At 41.4% G+C, this 17030-nt stretch overlaps 2 protein-coding genes across 5 annotated transcripts in view; both read right to left on the reverse strand.

Annotated features, from left to right (window-relative positions):
• The window catches only part of EPM2A (EPM2A glucan phosphatase, laforin), a 39889-nt gene extending 25505 nt beyond the window's left edge, over positions 1-14384 (reverse strand). The window contains exon 1 of one of the 3 annotated variants that reach the window (XM_032682915.1): positions 14089-14384. In XM_032682915.1, coding sequence (XP_032538806.1) covers positions 14089-14350 — 262 coding nt within the window. In that variant the 5' untranslated portion in view covers positions 14351-14384. Of the gene's footprint in view, positions 1-2217; positions 8364-13717; positions 13984-14088 lie in introns of those variants that run through there. The other 2 variants (XM_032682916.1, XM_032682917.1) reach the window with 2 other exon arrangements.
• Positions 14385-16230: 1846 nt separating this feature from the next.
• Positions 16231-17030, reverse strand: part of FBXO30 (F-box protein 30) — a 31838-nt gene continuing 31038 nt past the window's right edge. For both annotated transcript variants that reach the window (XR_004356002.1, XM_032682613.1), the window contains one exon: positions 16231-16241. Coding sequence is in view for 1 of the 2 variants with exons in the window: in XM_032682613.1 (XP_032538504.1) it covers positions 16240-16241 (2 nt within the window). In the remaining variant the exon portion in view is untranslated. The remainder of the gene's footprint in view (positions 16242-17030) is intronic.

The following is a 17030-nucleotide window of genomic DNA, read 5'->3' on the forward strand; positions in this document are numbered from 1 at the left end:
TCAAACCATCTTCTTTTTTTCCAGATGATATGCATCACATTTTATCATAATTGTGAAACATTATTATTTACCAAAAAGAAAAATAAAATACTAGGTAGAAAGCTGAACTATTTTGCATCACATAGCTTTTGATAAATAAGGTGAGGAAGATCAGTACCTAGCTACAGAAGCTACAAATATTACCACTATATTTTTATCTCACATTTTTAATTATTTGCATATTCTTACCACTTTTAAACAATATGTGAAGACAGCAGTATATATGAACAAATACCACAGTGTAACAAAACCTATGGATGTTTATGACATTTAACTGACTTCGTGTATTCAGGAAAATACAACCACAAGTACCACATCTCGCCTTCCCCATTTTACTTTCTGACAATTGTCTGCAGAGATGCACATCACCGTGGCCCTTCCCTGCATCACAAAGCTGTGTCTGATCCTGACCCTCACCTGCCCACAGGCCCATATCCTGTCCCAGCCTCAGCCCTGTCCCGAGGGAGGTGCCCGATGCTCAGGGCTGGGGTTGCCCTGGTGTCCCTGGCTGCCAATCCCAGTCCCCTGGGAGCCGCCAGACCTCACCGCACCCTAAGTTTTGACTCTGGCTGACCCACTTTTGATCTCTGGCTTTTATGCTACTCCCAGCTCTGTTTTTCCTTGTACATGAGTGCCCGTGTACCCACTCTGGCTCCCTCACATACTTCCCCTTGATTGCTCACTGCTTGCACCAGGGTTTCTGCATGAATTTTTGCAAGCACAATCTATGGTCTCTCCCTCCTGCTTAATTATTCCTTTCCTCAAGGTGCTAGTCAGTCCTCCAGACAACAAACCCTCACTCTTATCTTCACGATCTCAATTGTACCACCACGTGCTTTCTACAGCAGGCTGCCAGTTTTGCTGTCCATCCTCCGTCTCCTCCTTCTCCAGCTTTAATTCTTGTTTCTTTTTTTGCCTTTCTTCTCTGTGATCTGCTTTCTTAAATGCTAATAACCTCCTTGCTTGGTAACCTTAACACCTTCACCATTATTAATTCCCTTACAAAGCCTACAGGCACCTATGGAAGTAAGGACAAGAGTAAATTGCCATGAGACATTTATTTGTTCCCTCAAAGAGGTTTTGTCAAACCTCATTCTGAAAAGCTTTCTTCTGTAATCATCATTTATCACTGCACCACTCAATCTCACCCTCCCACTGTGGCCTACAATCAAACAGAAATCTCAAAAGGTATGTTTCTATTTTGCCTTTAATAATCAGGTAAACAGTAACAATTGCATTTATAGCATACTTCATGAGAATTGCCTAGCTCTTTACTACTCCTGACATTATATACTGATCTATGAATTAACAACCTTCTTACTGAAATAAGATGTCTGTGCAACAGGACGTATATGAACACTTATTCAACGTATATTCATATGTGATATTATTTCAGACAGGAAGGAGAGAGTGCTACCATCTTCAAGAAAGACTAATTTAGGGAACAGTATGATCACAGCAGACTGCATTCAGGGAGCTGAAATCACTATACTTCTTAAAAGAGTTACGAAAATAGGCAATAAGAACAAAAGATGAGGATCTCACTACCCAGGTAATACCCACATGATTATACAAGCGCTTCTCAACACAGTTTGCTTCACAAGATGCATTTAACAAATAAGTTTAAAAAAAAAATAAATTGTTGTATTAGCTCACATCGTGCTTCTGCTAGCACAATTTGTCACAGGAAGACCGTGATATTTTGGATGCCATAAAACAACAATGCAGGGAAACAGTTCCAGAAGTAGAACCAGGTGACAAAGTTTTGAAGATTATTGTAGAACTCATCAATAATTTAGAGCTGCTATAAAAGACTGAAGATTGAATTCTCTCAACTTTTATCTTCCAGAGTCATTTAATACAAAAATAAAAGTCAGCCAATTAAATCAGCTCTTGTTCAAGGTAATTGATCATAAGCTGTGTTTTAAACAGAAAACAATAAGCATCACTTAAATGTTCTGTTTTATATTTGCAGAATGTATACAGCTAGGAAAACAGGCACAGATGGGGCGATAAGCAGAAACGGTTAGCAGGATAACTCTCAGTTCTTCTGTTTCCACTCCTGCTTTCTTAAATATCTTCTCATGAGTTTCCTCTGCCTGAAGCAAGGTGCCATCACCTCATGTTGAAAGGTACGTTCACGAAAAACATTCTTTAATCTCATCTTAGCCCCCTTACCTCTGCTGATGGAGCAGACTCCTTACAGCCCCTTTGTGGTACTCTGTCACATAAATGTTTCCATCAGACTCAGGCTCAGAAGAGCCAGCCCAAGACTTCTCGCAGGCACTAGAAGAGCTCATGCCAAGAACAAAACAGCTTTCAGAGGCAGGATAAATATCTGACACACTAAGACATTTATTCTCCCCTCCCTCAACCCAGTAGGTCAAGCAAAGTCTATTCTGAATGTGAATTCCTGGAACATGAGGACTTTCCCAAGCCTAGAACAGCAAGTTGGGCAGAGGGTGTTAGCTCCAGGCAGCAACAGCATCACAGATCAAAGACCATCACTTCTTCTCTTGCTCTCTACTCCAGGGCTGCTGGTGTGGTTGGTTAGCTTGGGAGGAAACTGCGTGTGTGATGAAGGTAGTAGGACTAAGGTCAGCACAATCTGACTCAGTGCATCAGAAAGGTGTTGCTGCCCTTTCTAATTTCTTACCTTCTGCTCAGGCACCAGAGAGAAAACACAGTGGCCAGTGCAGACAGAAGTGCCTGTATGCAGTCTGAACATGCCTGGCTGTGTCTGGAGCTGGTCATACACACACCAACTTCTTAATCCACTTAAGGTTAAAGTTCGTCCTACCCTACAGGTCCCATTATCTGCTTTATCTGAAATTTTCTCTGGATTTTCTAAGTGACTTCTCTAAGAAGTCAGACACAGCAGCCCTTTCTGACAGAAACTTCACTAAGTTTCACTGCTCATTTCTCAAATACACAAAGTTTTTCATAAAGTTACCAAAACTGAAGGCCTAGTGCTGAAGTTTAGTTTCTGTACCTGAAGATGGGAAAGGCCCCACCTACAAGCTGCAAAGGCTATCCTGAGTGTGCTGGGCAACCACATCTGTCAGAAGGCCCCTACATCAGTGGCTGGCACAGCACAAACAGAGAAGGCCCAGGGTACAATTTGCTACAATCCAACATGCTCCCTGGACCCCACATGTACGTCACATCTTTACCAGTACCTTTTTGGTGCATAGGTAAATACATCTGTCCCCCTAACTAGTTTCCCCAAGCTTACCCAAACTTTGTACAAAGACTTGAACATACTTTGAATAAATCCACCATGATTCCACCAGTCTCCACAGTGGGAATTCATCATGATTCCCATTTAAACACTCTGGTCAGGCACAGAACCTGTGTGTCTCCTCACCAGTGTTTGCAAGACACGAACTCTAGTCTCAGAACACACACGTTGCTCACAGCACATAACACCAGACCACTGGGTAGGCTTCCAGGTACTTTCAATAGGAAATAAACAATCATTTGGGTGATTTATTTTTTTTATAGTTAAGAAAACATTGTGCAGCCTAAAAGATTTGGAGGAATTTTAACAGCATTTCAACTTTTCAGTTCCTAGAGCCAAGAGTAAAGCAAAGAAAATCAAATGTTTTCCATTCACCTGCTTGTCTTCGCAAAAAAGAGAGCACAAATGGCCTTTCAGTGAAGGCCCTACCTAACAGCAAATACATGTTCTTACAGCTAAACCCACTTCTATATCAGTATTTTTATTTATCTTGTTTTTATTCATATTTTTCTAAGTAGCAAAACATAGGTTTAATTATTTATTGTTGGGAGGCAAATACACAATCATTTGAAAACACATAAAATTCAACCATAAAAAAGGGTAAGTCAAATACATGAACAGTAGTGATCCTCCTGTTAATTGATCATGTTGGCTTTCCTAATTAAAGAACAAAAGAATTTTGGAAGAGTTTATTAAAAGATACATGTTCTAGTTTAACTGATAGGATAGCACTTTTTTCCTTCAAAAAGGTCCTTTTTTTTTTTTATTTAAAATCCATCTTTCTGATTCTTCACAGTGAAAATGCTTATCTGAAAGAGAAACATAACAAGTTTCTAGGCATTAAATTATAAAGTTTTGCACTGCTTTTGCAACCCACTTGTTGCTCTCTACTGCAAATGCTTGTGCAGCAGAATCCACTGATGCAGAGAACTGCTGGAGAGCAAAACAACCAAGTAGCCCCACCTGGAGCACAAGCCTCACAGAGGGCTCTTTCAAAATCTGCATGACTGCAGGTATGGCTCCTTGTTTAACGCATATGAAGGGTGATCCAAGTGGCATAAGAAGTGGCTGTACAAACAAATAAACAAAAGAATAAAACCAAAGATGTCCATATAACTGATAAATGGCACTAGCAAAAGACAAAGACCAGAACAAAACAAAAGAAAACTTTGGTTTTGAGCCTGCTCACGCAGGATGTTGGAGCAGGTGACTCACTGTGGTCCCTTCCAACCTCATTGATTCTGTGAAAAACAGATGAAGATATAGTAATACAAGACGTCTACAAATATAGGACTGGAAGAAGGTAAGCAGAGACTAGAAGAGGATGTTCTGAAACTTGATCTAATGATGAACAATAACAGAATGCAAAGGAAAACCTGCTGTTACTATTCTATTACAGCTCTGCAGTTACTATTCTATTACAGCTCTACTGCAGAGATGAAAAAAGTATAATCTAACAGTCTGCCAACAGCACAGACTCTTCTTGACACAGAAGAGAACTCCACACAGATTGCACAAAATAGTCAGTGTAGAGAAATTACCAGCTTGATCTTAAAAGATACAAAGCAAAATCTGGGTCAATGAAATTTCTCATCACTACTAAGAGTGGTGAACAAAAAACCACATGAATGAATGAATATCATAAGATTGCCTCTCCAACTGTCTCTGCAGAGCTCTTTGCATCAAAGGCATTGCTCAGCTGCTCTCTTCCAGCTACCAGCTTTTTGCACACCTTGCTGGAGTACGGTCTTTTTTCTGTTCTCTGTAGTGTAAGAGAAGGTACCTAGGAACTCCAAGGCACAACAGCAGACATAAAGGTGCTGTGTATCTCATCCCTACCTAAAACCCTAAAACACAGGCATAAGACTTCCAAACCTCTAAACTCCAGCAAGGTGTGTTTCTCAGTTCATTGCTACCTTTGAAAAAACTACAGGGCTACTTAGATACACACATTAGCTTCAACGGCAACTAACCAACCCAAACACAAACACCCAGGCAATTTTCAGATCACCTACTCACAAATCAGTAAGAGCAAAGACTAACTCCTATAATCTTTGTCATAAATTTTGCATGAACCAGCACAGTTTACATGCCAATTCAAAATTTTACCTATGCCTAAATATTTTAAGTAATTCCATTTGCTATATTAAATGAGGTCCTTTAACAAGGTAAACAAATATCTTAAGTTCATGCCTAGAAATTCCCCTGGAAGAGTTTAATATTATAAGCACCATCAACACTCTGGGGACAGAGAAACAGAGAAGGATAGAGGAATGAAAGATGCCTTTTTAAAAGGAGGAATAAAGCAACAGAAAGTAAAGGAAACATTCAAAAAAAAAATCTCCAAAATAAAGCATTTAAAAGATTAAGTTTTTGCTAGCTTCCTTACCTTTCATACCAACACTACAATGAAGAAAAGCCTCAAGCCCTATTTTGGACACAATTCTCAGTTATCTGAATGTGCTACTGCATGTGTCGTTATCACACATCACAGTAACTGAACTTACTTCAGTACACTCACAATATTCAAATTTACTTACCCTTTACACCAGATTCTGTCACAAAAGTCTCCCTGCTGCCTGTCTGAACAAAATTCAATCCCTGATGTTTTGAAATAGGATCTGTCTCAGTCCTGCCAAGGCTGAATTGCTATTGATTGAACTGAGTGAGGTCAAGTATTTTGCCAGTTTGAGTCTGCCACAGGCTCTGGAGTCTCACCTTCCTCAAGTCTCAGCCAAGCCCCTGAGTAGTTGCCCTGACAAACAGCACCAATTTGGTATGGCATGTACCAAACCCTACCTGCATGCTTAATAAATACTTCCTCTGATTACAAGGCTACTTTTTCTGCTGCCAATAAACTTCCCTTTAGTAAACAGGAGATGAATTTATTGTATATTTATACTCATATATATTGTACACTTAAATATCTAGTATTAACATAAGACAAAATTGTTAGTTTGCCACACCTCATTCAGGAACTCCTTCATGATTGGTTTGATTTCCAGAAGTGTTTCCTTCCATTTGCCAGGCCAAATGGATACCCCAAAACCAGAAAACCATTTGTATCATACCCTGTACGTTTATTTTTTACCAAACTTAAATCAATTTTCAACTTCTCATTCGGTTGAGCTGATATATATATAACCAGAGAAATAAGTTTTAATTCTCTTAAAATTCAGGCTGAATTTGAAATTTTTTAGTCTATTAGTATACCCCTAAGAGAATTCTTTTTATAATTTTTAATTATGCCATTATTAGAACTAAACAGTTTATAAGAAAGCCCTTTTCAGCACTTCATGCTGTTAATCAACAAGGCTTTCTTCTTTTTCAAATTCGATATAAGAAAATAAGAATTTTCAAAGGCAACTTTCAAAAATATATGCTTTATTTCTCTCCCTAGGTCTGCTTAGGCACAGGTGTTTCTCAGTGGAAGCTTCTACCATACTAAGAGTTTTTAACCAAATGCCCAGTCTAATGATGTAGATTAAGTCAGAGAAAAGAAACTAACAGGAAATCCACGTCATGTAAAGAAGAGGCTCTTCTCTGACAGATAGTGGAAATAAGACTAAAGGAAATACAGATGATAGAATAACGGCTGAAAGCAACAAAAGGTATAACATAATAGAGTCTTTCTAACTGCTTTGAAAAATCTCTATGGCATTGTATTTTCTAATACTGATTGCTACTTTCTACCATACCAGAAGAGATAACTGAAGTACAGGTAGGAAACAAGCTACATCAAAATAGTGACCATGGCAATATCTTAACCAAAGTATTATCCCAGTTATTGTCACTTTTCAGTGCTTCTTGCCACTGACAATAAATTCTTGACCTCTATTACATGCTGCTGTCACTTGGTGATGGGGAAAACGGTAAATAAAGTATTTGCATAAACAATGCATTTATTGTAACTTTGCCGTTATAACCACAAATGTTTTAATAAGGCTTTAACAGCAGTCAGAACTGGACGCTGATTATCTCTGTGTGTACGAAGAGACACATACCTGCCAAATCCAGAGGAATGCAAGTATACATACCTATTTTTATTCTTCTGATTTTGCAGTTTCACGGGCAACTCTCTGTTGTTGTAATGATCTCTGGCAGTCTACTCAGTATAAGCTGGTTAATGGTGACACACAGACAGAAAGTAATGAGAAACTCGCTACCATTTAATTGTGATCATGCATGCTAAGTATACGTCTAGAGGGGGCTGAAGAACAAAACATCAGGAGCTATTGCACTTGGTAAACAGAAGTTTCTTTCCATTCCTTACGGAGGTAGTGGGTGGTAGATTTCGAAGCTATCCACTTTTACTGATTAAGTTTCCTCACATCTGAAAGGTGTTAAGGTATCTAGCATTGTCCAGAAAGCAACAGCCTCGCAGGAACAAAATGACTATGATGTACAATCATTCAGCTATCAACATCCAGTTGTGCTTTGTGTCCCTTCATAGTCACCACCTACTTCAGAACAAGACGGCAATGGGGGAAACAAGTAAAATCCCAGATAATTTTCAAAAGTGGAACACAAATTACACTAAATACTGATGAAATGTGCAAGTAGCTGCCAGGCACTGGCTATACACAGGGAAAATGGCACCACCCAGTGGGAATAACACTACATGAAATATCTACATTAAAAGGTACAAAGAAATGTTATTCTTAAGGGTTTGGGGTTTTTTTGTTTGGTTGACTTTTTATTTTTTTTGTAATAGAACTGATTCCTATTTTGGGGATCTGTAGATTAGCTTTGGGGGAAAAAAAGAATGTATCTCAGTTACAGAAAAATAACGTTATATCCAACTGTACTTTTCAGAATGCCCTCAAGGAATTTTTATTTTGCTTTATCCCGCTATGGTTTAACCCCAAATATTTTTCATTCTGTTACAATCTTCAATGCAAAGGGCAACTAGATATTATCTTCCCATACACTCTTAAAAGAATCTCCTCCTTTAAATTAAGAAATTCTACTTCGTTTGTTCCACAGAGTTGAGGCCAAGAAGTGAGATTCCTTTAAGTTTCAACAAACTACCATTTTATCACCTATCACTGATACTTTGAACCAATCAAGGGCTCGACCCTTGAAAGCTATGATCAGAATTTACTTCTAATACTTTCACTCATTACAATATTATCAGAACATTTATTACTGTTTTATTATTACATTTATTTTATTACATTATAACATTATTTTATTATTACATTTATTCTGTGACATAAGTCACAGAATCACAGAATATGCCAAGTTGGAAAGGACCCACAAGAATCATCAAGTCCAACTCCTGGCCCTGCACAGGACCATCCCCAAGAGTCACACCATGTGCCTGAGAGTATTGTCCAAATGCTTTTTGATTTCTGAAAGGCTTGATGCTGTGACCACTTCCCTGGGGAGCCTGTTCCAGTGCCCAGCCACCCTCTATGCGGTTGTATTCCTCTAATACCTAACCTGAACCTCCCCTGACATAACTTCAGGCCATTCAGGAGGTCCTGTCACTGGTCACCACAGAGAAGAGATCAGCGCCTGCCCCTCCTCTTCCCCTCACGAGGAAGTTGCAGACTGCAATGTCGTCTCCCCTCAGTGTCCTCTTCTCCAGGCTGAACAGACTGAATGAACTCAGCCACTCCTCATACGGTTTCCCCTCAAGGCCCTTCATCATCTTTGTTGCCCTCCTTTGGACACTCTCTAATAGCTGAATATCTTTCTTATATTGTGGTGACCAAAACTGCCACAATATTCAAGGTGAGGCCACACCAGTGCAGAGCAGAGCAGGACAATCCTCTCCCTCGATCAGCTAGCAATGCCTTGCCTGATGTCCCCCAGGACACAGTTGGCCCTCCTGGCTGCCAGAGCACTGCTGACTCATTCAACTTGCCATAGACCAGGACCCCCAGCTCCCTTTCTGTGGTACTGCTTTCCAGTATCTCATTCCCCAGTCTGTACGAACATCCAGGGTTGTCCCATCCCAGGTGCAGAATCCGGCACTTTCCCTTGTTGAACTTCATATGGTCGGTGATTGCCCAGCCCTCTAGTTTGTCAGGGTCTCTCTTCAGGGCCCCCCTGCCTTCGAGGGAGTCAGCAGCTCCTCCCAGTTTTGTATCATCTCATACTTGCTTAGTATCCCTTCTAGTCCTGTTTCCAAGTCATTTATGAAAATGTTGAAGAGCACAGGGCCTAAGATGGAGCCCTGTGGAACTCCACTACTGACAGGTCACCAGTCTGATGTTACCCCATTCACTATTACCCTCTGTGCTCGACCAGTGAGCCAACTGCTCACCCACCACATGATGTGTTTATCCAGCTGTGTGCTGGACATTTTGTTCAGAAGGACCCTGTGAGAGACAGTACTGAAGGCTTTACTGAAATTCAAAAAGATTACATCAACTGGCTTCCCTTGATCAACTAAATGGGTTACCTTGTCATAGAAGGAAATCAGGTTTGGTAAGCAGGACTTTCCTCTCATAAAGCTGTGCTGGCTGTGACCAATGACTGTGTTGTCTTTTGGGTGTTTTTCAGTACTTCCCAGAATAATCTTCTCCATAACTTTACCAGGCACTGAAGTGAGACTGACAGGCTTGGAGTTCCAGGGTCCTCCTTCTTGCCCTTCTTGAAAATCATGACAATATTCACTGGCTTCCAGTTATCTGGATTCCCAAGACTGCTCAAAAATCATTTAGAGGTTTTGCGATAACATCAGCCAGCTCTTTGAGGATTCTGGGATGAATCCCATCAGGCCCCATAGATTTGCAGGGATCCAGCTGGAGCAGCAGATCCCACACACTTTCAGGATCAATTGTTCTCGAGTCATGATCCTCCAGCTCAGGCACTGAGACCCCCTTGGTCCTTCATGCGTGTTGAAGACAGAGGCAAAGAAAGCACTAAACACCTCTGCCTTGTCTCTGTTCCTGTTTGTGAGGTGACCATCCTCATCCTGTAACAGGTCAATGATATTTCTATACTGCCTACTGTCACTAATGTATTTGAAAAAACTTTTTATTGCCCCCCACCTTTCTGACCAGCTTCATCTCCAGCTGAGCTTTGGCTGCACCAATTTTCTCCCTGCAGTGGCAAGCAGCATCTCTGAATTCTTCCCATATCACTTAACCTTGCTTTCACTGGGTGTATGCCTTCCTTTTTTGCCTTATATCCAAGAGAAGGTCCCCGTTTAGCCAAGGTACCGGTCTTTCTGAACTATTGCAAGTGTACGTTGTCCAACATATGGCTTAAACTGCAACAAACAAGCTCACAGGAGCATGAGCTGGAAATGTTGGAAAGCCAACATAGCAAGCCCCAGGCTGAGTAATATAACTCTTTATAAATCAAACTGTATTGCATTATTTGGTTTGGGCCTCCAAGAAGCCACTAAGAACAGTAACAGCACCTATGTGCGAACAAGACATCTCTTTTCTCTCCTCCCCTCTCTCCAAAACTAGAAAAAGGGGTTTTTTTGGAAGGAATAAGGCCCTGCTCACCTGAACAAATTCCTAAAATGTAGGCTGACCGTGCTCTTGAGCTTTAACAAGCAAGATTGTATCTGTCAAACTTCAAGCAAGCACCAACTACTTCAAACTAACTAGTTGGGTAAAAATCATACAATGCTCAGGGTCCCATCCAACCTGGCCTTGAGCACTTCCAGGAACGGGGCATCCACAGCTTCCCTGGGCAGCAATGGATCAACATTTTACAATACAAGCTCATGTTTTTTATTTATATTTTTACCCTTTTCAAAACATAAGGTGTCAATACACTGTATTCCATCATCTCAAAATACAGTTTGGGGCATACCCTTAGTAACTCCTCTGTCCTTTTATGGAGTATGTTTCTTGATTAGTACCTACAGTTTATTTAGATGAGAGTAAAGGGGATAAAGGTACAGATAAGTGTTCAATGATTTACTCAAAAAAAAATGTCAAGTGTAAGTTTCAACTTGTATTTATTTAGTTTTGACAGTAGGCACAAAATGCTTTTACTTTCCAAGCTGAGAGACCTTAAATCCAGTTTTGAAGAATCAACATCAGAAAAAAAAGTCCACAGACAGACACAGGTGCAGCTGGGGAGAACAAAGTATATATTTTTTTTTTTTTCTAAACCTACTGCCAGATTCTAAAGCTCAGTATAACCAACCTGTTTTCCAGCGATACCACAGCACAGTTAAAAATCCTCCTGAATACCAGGCCTCAGCTTTCAAGTTAAGCAAGTACCAACCCTGAAGAAACCTCAGACAGCTCATGTGATTTGAGCCAGAAATGCTCGATGGCTTCAAGTACAGGTCCTGGTTGCAGATCAGCAACATTACCCTGGGACAGTAGAGGTAAGCATCTGATCCTTCAGGAGCAAAAGTGAGTTTCCTCTTCCACCTCCTCCTTCTAGAGAGAGGAAATAGTTCCCTCCCAACACAAGCAGTAACCCAGAGACTCTCACGTAGACCAAGCCTTGCCTGAAAACTTCCTACCAGACCACCTGGCAGAACCCAGAAGCCACAAAACACTGGCCTGTGACTTTGACTCTTCTAGCCCACAGAAACAAATACCCTCACTTCATCTTTCAGTTTCCCCAGTGCATTGGAATGGCTGTAATTTATACTCAAAACATGTGATACAACATGTACTGTAGTATCATGAAAACACTATGTGTTACCAGTGGAATTCTCACAGGTAACACTGGGAGTAAATACAGCACATTATTTCAACATCCAATATATGTAAACATCTGAGACATCCATAACTTGGCTGGAGTTTCTGTGGTTACAGATGAATGCCACAACTCATAAACTTAAAGCAAGTATCATTCTGCACTTCCTCTATCTCCCATAACCATGTCTTCAAAACTGCAGATGTTCTGTAAATGCTAAATGTCTCCCAAAGCACATTTTAATTCTAAACACATGCTAAAGAGGATACTAAAGAGACAAGGCACAGCACTTGCTTATTACAAAAAAAAAAATATTATTTTCTTAAAAATGAGAGTTGTCTTTTCAAACTGTGATCTTTACAAGAATAAACAGGTGACAGCCAAAATTTTTATTGATACAGTCAAAAAAACCCCCAACACATTAAAACAAATTAGGTAAAAAAAAAAAAAGTGCAAGATTGCTTAAGTATCAGACAAAAAATCATCCTTAGGCTCCCTGCACGTAATAAATGAAGAACAATAATTTCAAGGTTTAAGCAAATTTAGTTCTTTCCTGTAAATACTAACTTAGGAAAAAAGCTGTTGATATGAATGCCTAATTAAAAAACTCTGCTGCATTTGGGTGATATGCCCATTTGCTTTCCATCATTCCAGCCAAGCAGTGAGCTAACCGCTGAGCATTTACAATAACAAGACCAAAATGCCACACAGGTTAAACCTAAAACTGAAAATCTGACAAAACAGAGTATGTTTATTACTCTGACTACAGAAGCAGTATTCCTGAACATGCCTCCAGGAACAGACAATATCTTGAGCTATCACTACTTCCAAACTAAACAGTAACCATCAACCTTACATTGCTGATTCTCTACAGTCTGGAACACTCTTATTATTATTTCTGTATTCTGTATGGCAAGGATCTCTTTATACACCAATATCATTGGCATACTATGTAAAACTTTGCACTTTCAAAAGAGACACAATTCTGCTTCCTTGGATAGATGTAAAGATTTTTATTCCATAAATTCACTTTTCCTGCAATTCTGCAAAAGAAAAACATGGTTAAAACAGGCGAAATACACTATTTGTTTCAGCTGCTAAATAAAACAATTACTATTGCATGATGTACATAGTATTTCATGACATAACCTTGTGTGAATGTAGCATTAACATGCAGCCTTTTATTAGCATAAAGAATAAAAAACAAATGCAACAGTGATGACAACATGCATGTTTTAGTCTACATGACAGAATGGCAGTTTAGAAGTGTGGTATGTATTCTTAAAATGGTTGTAGAGCAACTGCTCTACAATGTGTTATTTTGGTATACGGATTATAAAACTATGAGTTAAAAAAAAAAACCTCACAAATCACCTAGTCATCTGTCTTCCTTTCACAGGGTCAGATCCATTCCTCAGTAACAAAAGGTATATTTAGAGCTTTATTTGACTCAGCAGACAATTGTACGAGCGTTCTCAGAACAGCACATTTCACAACACAGCACAGGAGAAAACTATGGTGAAAATACTACTGAAACTGCAAAAGGAAAAGCTGTGATAGAACTTCTTGTTGTTTTTGTTTTTTTTTTTAGAAATTCCAATGGCAAAATGTGCCGGCCTGAAAATGTCACCATGACATTTCAGCTTAGCAAAATAAAGTAACAGCCCACACCTTACTGCCTAAGTAGAAAATTCTAAGTTCTTTACTTCTGGGAAAAGAAAAAAACAAAACAAAGCATCATGACCATGGATGCGTAAAGTAAGGGGGTAAAAAAAAAGAATTAAACTGTTTCGAAGGGCTTTTACCAACCTAGAAGAGCTGCTTCCTTCTGCATTCACTCTCCTCCATCACATGGTTAAAAAATGTTTTTGTTAGCGAGAACTCATGTCACGTCACGACAGCCTGGGCAGTTCTACCTGCAAGCACAGTTCGGGGCACCCCTGCACAAGAGCAGCGGCAGGATCAAACTCGAGCTGCGGCCAGTCTGACAGGGACACTCTCCCGTACCCGGGAGGAGGAAGGCGGAGCTGCGGGAGCCGAGGGCAGGGAATGCCCTCCACCAAGGAGAAGCGCCGGCTCCGCTGCTCCCCCCTCCGGGCCGACCCGGCGGGCGGGCGCGTCCTGGCGGCCCGGGCAGTGCTGGGGGTGCGGGGGGCGGCGCAGCGGGGCCCCTCCGTTACCTTCCCAGAGGAGGCGGCCGCCCTCCCGCCGCAGGAACTTGTACCAGAAGGGGCTGGCGGCGTCCTCGTCCGGCAGCTCCACCTCCGCCAGCCACAGCGCGGGCTCCTGCGCGGGCAGCGGGGCGCTCGGCCGCGCCGGCCTCATGGGCACGGCGCGCTGCGGGTCCCACTGGCCCAGCTCCGGCCGCGACCCGGCCACCAGCAGCTCCGCGCCGCCCTCCATCACCCGGGCGGGCAGCACCACCCCGAAGCGGAACAGCATGGCCGGGAACCGGGCCGAGGCCGCCACCACTGGGGAAGCCGCCGCTGTGGGTTCGCAGCGGGCCCACCCTTCCGCCGGGGACCCGACACCGCCCCTGCCCCCGCCCCCGTCCCGGTCACCGCTCCTGTGGCCGTGCTTTGGCTCGGTGGCGTCCGGGCAGTAACTCGTTGAGTAAGGGCTTTTTCTGGTGCGGTTGGTTTTGCCCTAGCGCACGTAGCCGAAGGAACTCCCCTCCGAAAGTACCGCCTGAGAGGCAAAAGAACACCGACCCCCGGTCGCCTCTTAAAGCGGGGACTGGGATGGAGAATTCTCTCTGCAGCTCAGTAGCGGCTTTGCAGGTTGCAAAAGGCTACGCTTTATGCGTGCTGACTTTAACAAGGATTATTGCTTCATTAAAGGAAGCCAGGGCAATTACTCCCAAGAGCCCAGGCTTAATTTAGTGCAGAAAACACATCATTAAAAACTGCCGTACGTGCAGCGCTACAAACGGACTAGCCGCAAATAACCCTTCCGTGTTCATGATGTTTGTGTCTTTTCCCACTGACAGGCAGACAGTGGTGGTGAGAGCAGAAATGTGAAACGCTGGGGGAATTTAGAAAGCTTTCTAAAAAATTCCATAGCTCCCAACTGCCCCTGTTCTGTTTACAGCCAGAAAGGGAAAATTTGGCAGCTCCTACATGTAACAATATTCAGGACTTACAAAGAATGACTAAGGAAGAGGATGCAATCCAACCATTTATAGGGCGGTCTTTGAATACACCCATTTCAGAAACAGGAGGGGTAACTTTATTTAGGTCAAGTTCTGGGAACAGGATGAAGGCCTTTCAATGAGTCAAAAGAAATCCTGCCCTAGAAGATGGCTGTTTGTTTCCTGTGTTCAGGGGTGACTACATGCCAAAGTGTATGTGTTGCCAAATTTATTTTTAAGAGTGCTGTAGCTAATTTTCACTGATCCTCATTGAACTTGTGTAAGTGATATGCCACCATTTTTCCAGATGTAACCAAAGCTACTGAAATTCTTACTCGCCTCCATGCATTTCTTCTAGCACCAGGCTTCACTGTAGCACTGCTGTCTTTGTGGAACAGTGCCTTACATTTTAATCTTTGCTTTTGCTCAACCTTACAGTCAAGTTACCCATAACCTATCTCATAATTGTCTTTCAAATATCTACCTCTTTACCATATGCCTTCATTTTAGCATCATGGGCAAAACACAATGTAACGACTTTGGGGTTTTATCCTAAAGCTCAAGCTTGAAAGGAGTCCTAAAACAATCCCAGCATATTGTGTCTATGTAAAATCATATGCTTCTGTTCATTCCAGTCACAGTCTCAGCTAAGAACTGCAGGATCCAATAGTACATCTGACTGACAGTTTAGTTCCTGGCTGTTGTCTAAGCCTCAATGTAAAGAGAAACCAGCAACTTGCACCTTTAGACAGACCTGAGTTTGTACTGAGTACTCACTCATCTTACACCTGTAAGCCATGTGGAACAATAAAAAAATTGTTCTTTAGACTCTGCTGTGTCAAATACTATCTTTAAAAATAATTCACTTAATTTCTTCTCCAGGATCTGCCTTAATGTGTTTTGTGCCAGTCAATATTGGGTGTTAGATGAAGGCTAAAGATGACAGGAAGCAACCAGCTTGACTGCCTGCTTTTTCCTTAAAAAAAACCCTAGTTCAGATTAGGGTTAGGTTGAGAGATCAAACAGTGAAGGCTGAAAAACTGGATCTGTTGATGGATCCTGCAAGACTGAGATAAAAACTAGAAATGTAGATTGGCTTGGGACTTAAGTGTCACCCTAAGCCTCCTAAGGAATTAACAATAAACTAGTTTCCTTTGCCAAAATGACCTCTTATTTTAGTACTGCCTGGCCAGTGCTCTTCCTCTGCAGTCCTCAACACTATTCTGAAACCTAAAAGCCTTCCCTGTAATCCAGTCATCTTTTACAATCACAAATTAAACATGACCATTTTCTTTTTTTCCCCTTATATTAAGTCCTCATTCCAACTTGGCAAGCCTTACAGTTCCCATCAAAAAGCTTTGGCATAAAGGGGCCAAACCCCTAATAATCAAGTTGCTTTTAACTGTCCCAGAAACTACTGTTAATTGTTCATTCCTATGGGAACAAACTACCATTTCAGTGGTCTGTCTGAATTGTAATTAAATAAATGTCGTGCCTTTGTGTCCTTCACATCTGTTTAGGATCTAGCAGTATACTTAGCCTATGGTATCTACTTACTGAGTGGAAGCCTTGATTGACCTCAAATCCAACATTAAACTAGCAACACAGTGAGGCTTAGTGCCAAGTTTATTTTAAAGCTTTCAATTTATTGTCACTGCTACTATCCCAGCTCTTTGCCAAAGGTGACTGTGTTTCTAACTGGCAAAATGGGAAGAATTGTATGGAAAAAAACCCCAGCTTATTTTTCCACAGCATTAGTATCCAAGAAGGGGCTCTAGAGATTGCAATCTCTGCAAAAATAAATTGCTTTGTGGGATTTCTGCTAATTAGGTCTGGCCTTATGTAATTTCCAGCAAATTAGCCTTTATTATCCAAAATTTGTGCAGGTGGTAGAGGTTTCGCAGGGGGACTCACCAAGGCTGTGTACCAACTTAAAATCAACCAACAGTTATGCCTTCAGTTTCTGCCTAATTGCTGTAGGTAAAAGTATTC

Source organism: Chiroxiphia lanceolata, chromosome 3 (genome assembly GCF_009829145.1).
Source record: "Chiroxiphia lanceolata isolate bChiLan1 chromosome 3, bChiLan1.pri, whole genome shotgun sequence".
In the NCBI taxonomy this organism is placed as follows: Eukaryota; Metazoa; Chordata; class Aves; order Passeriformes; family Pipridae; genus Chiroxiphia; species Chiroxiphia lanceolata.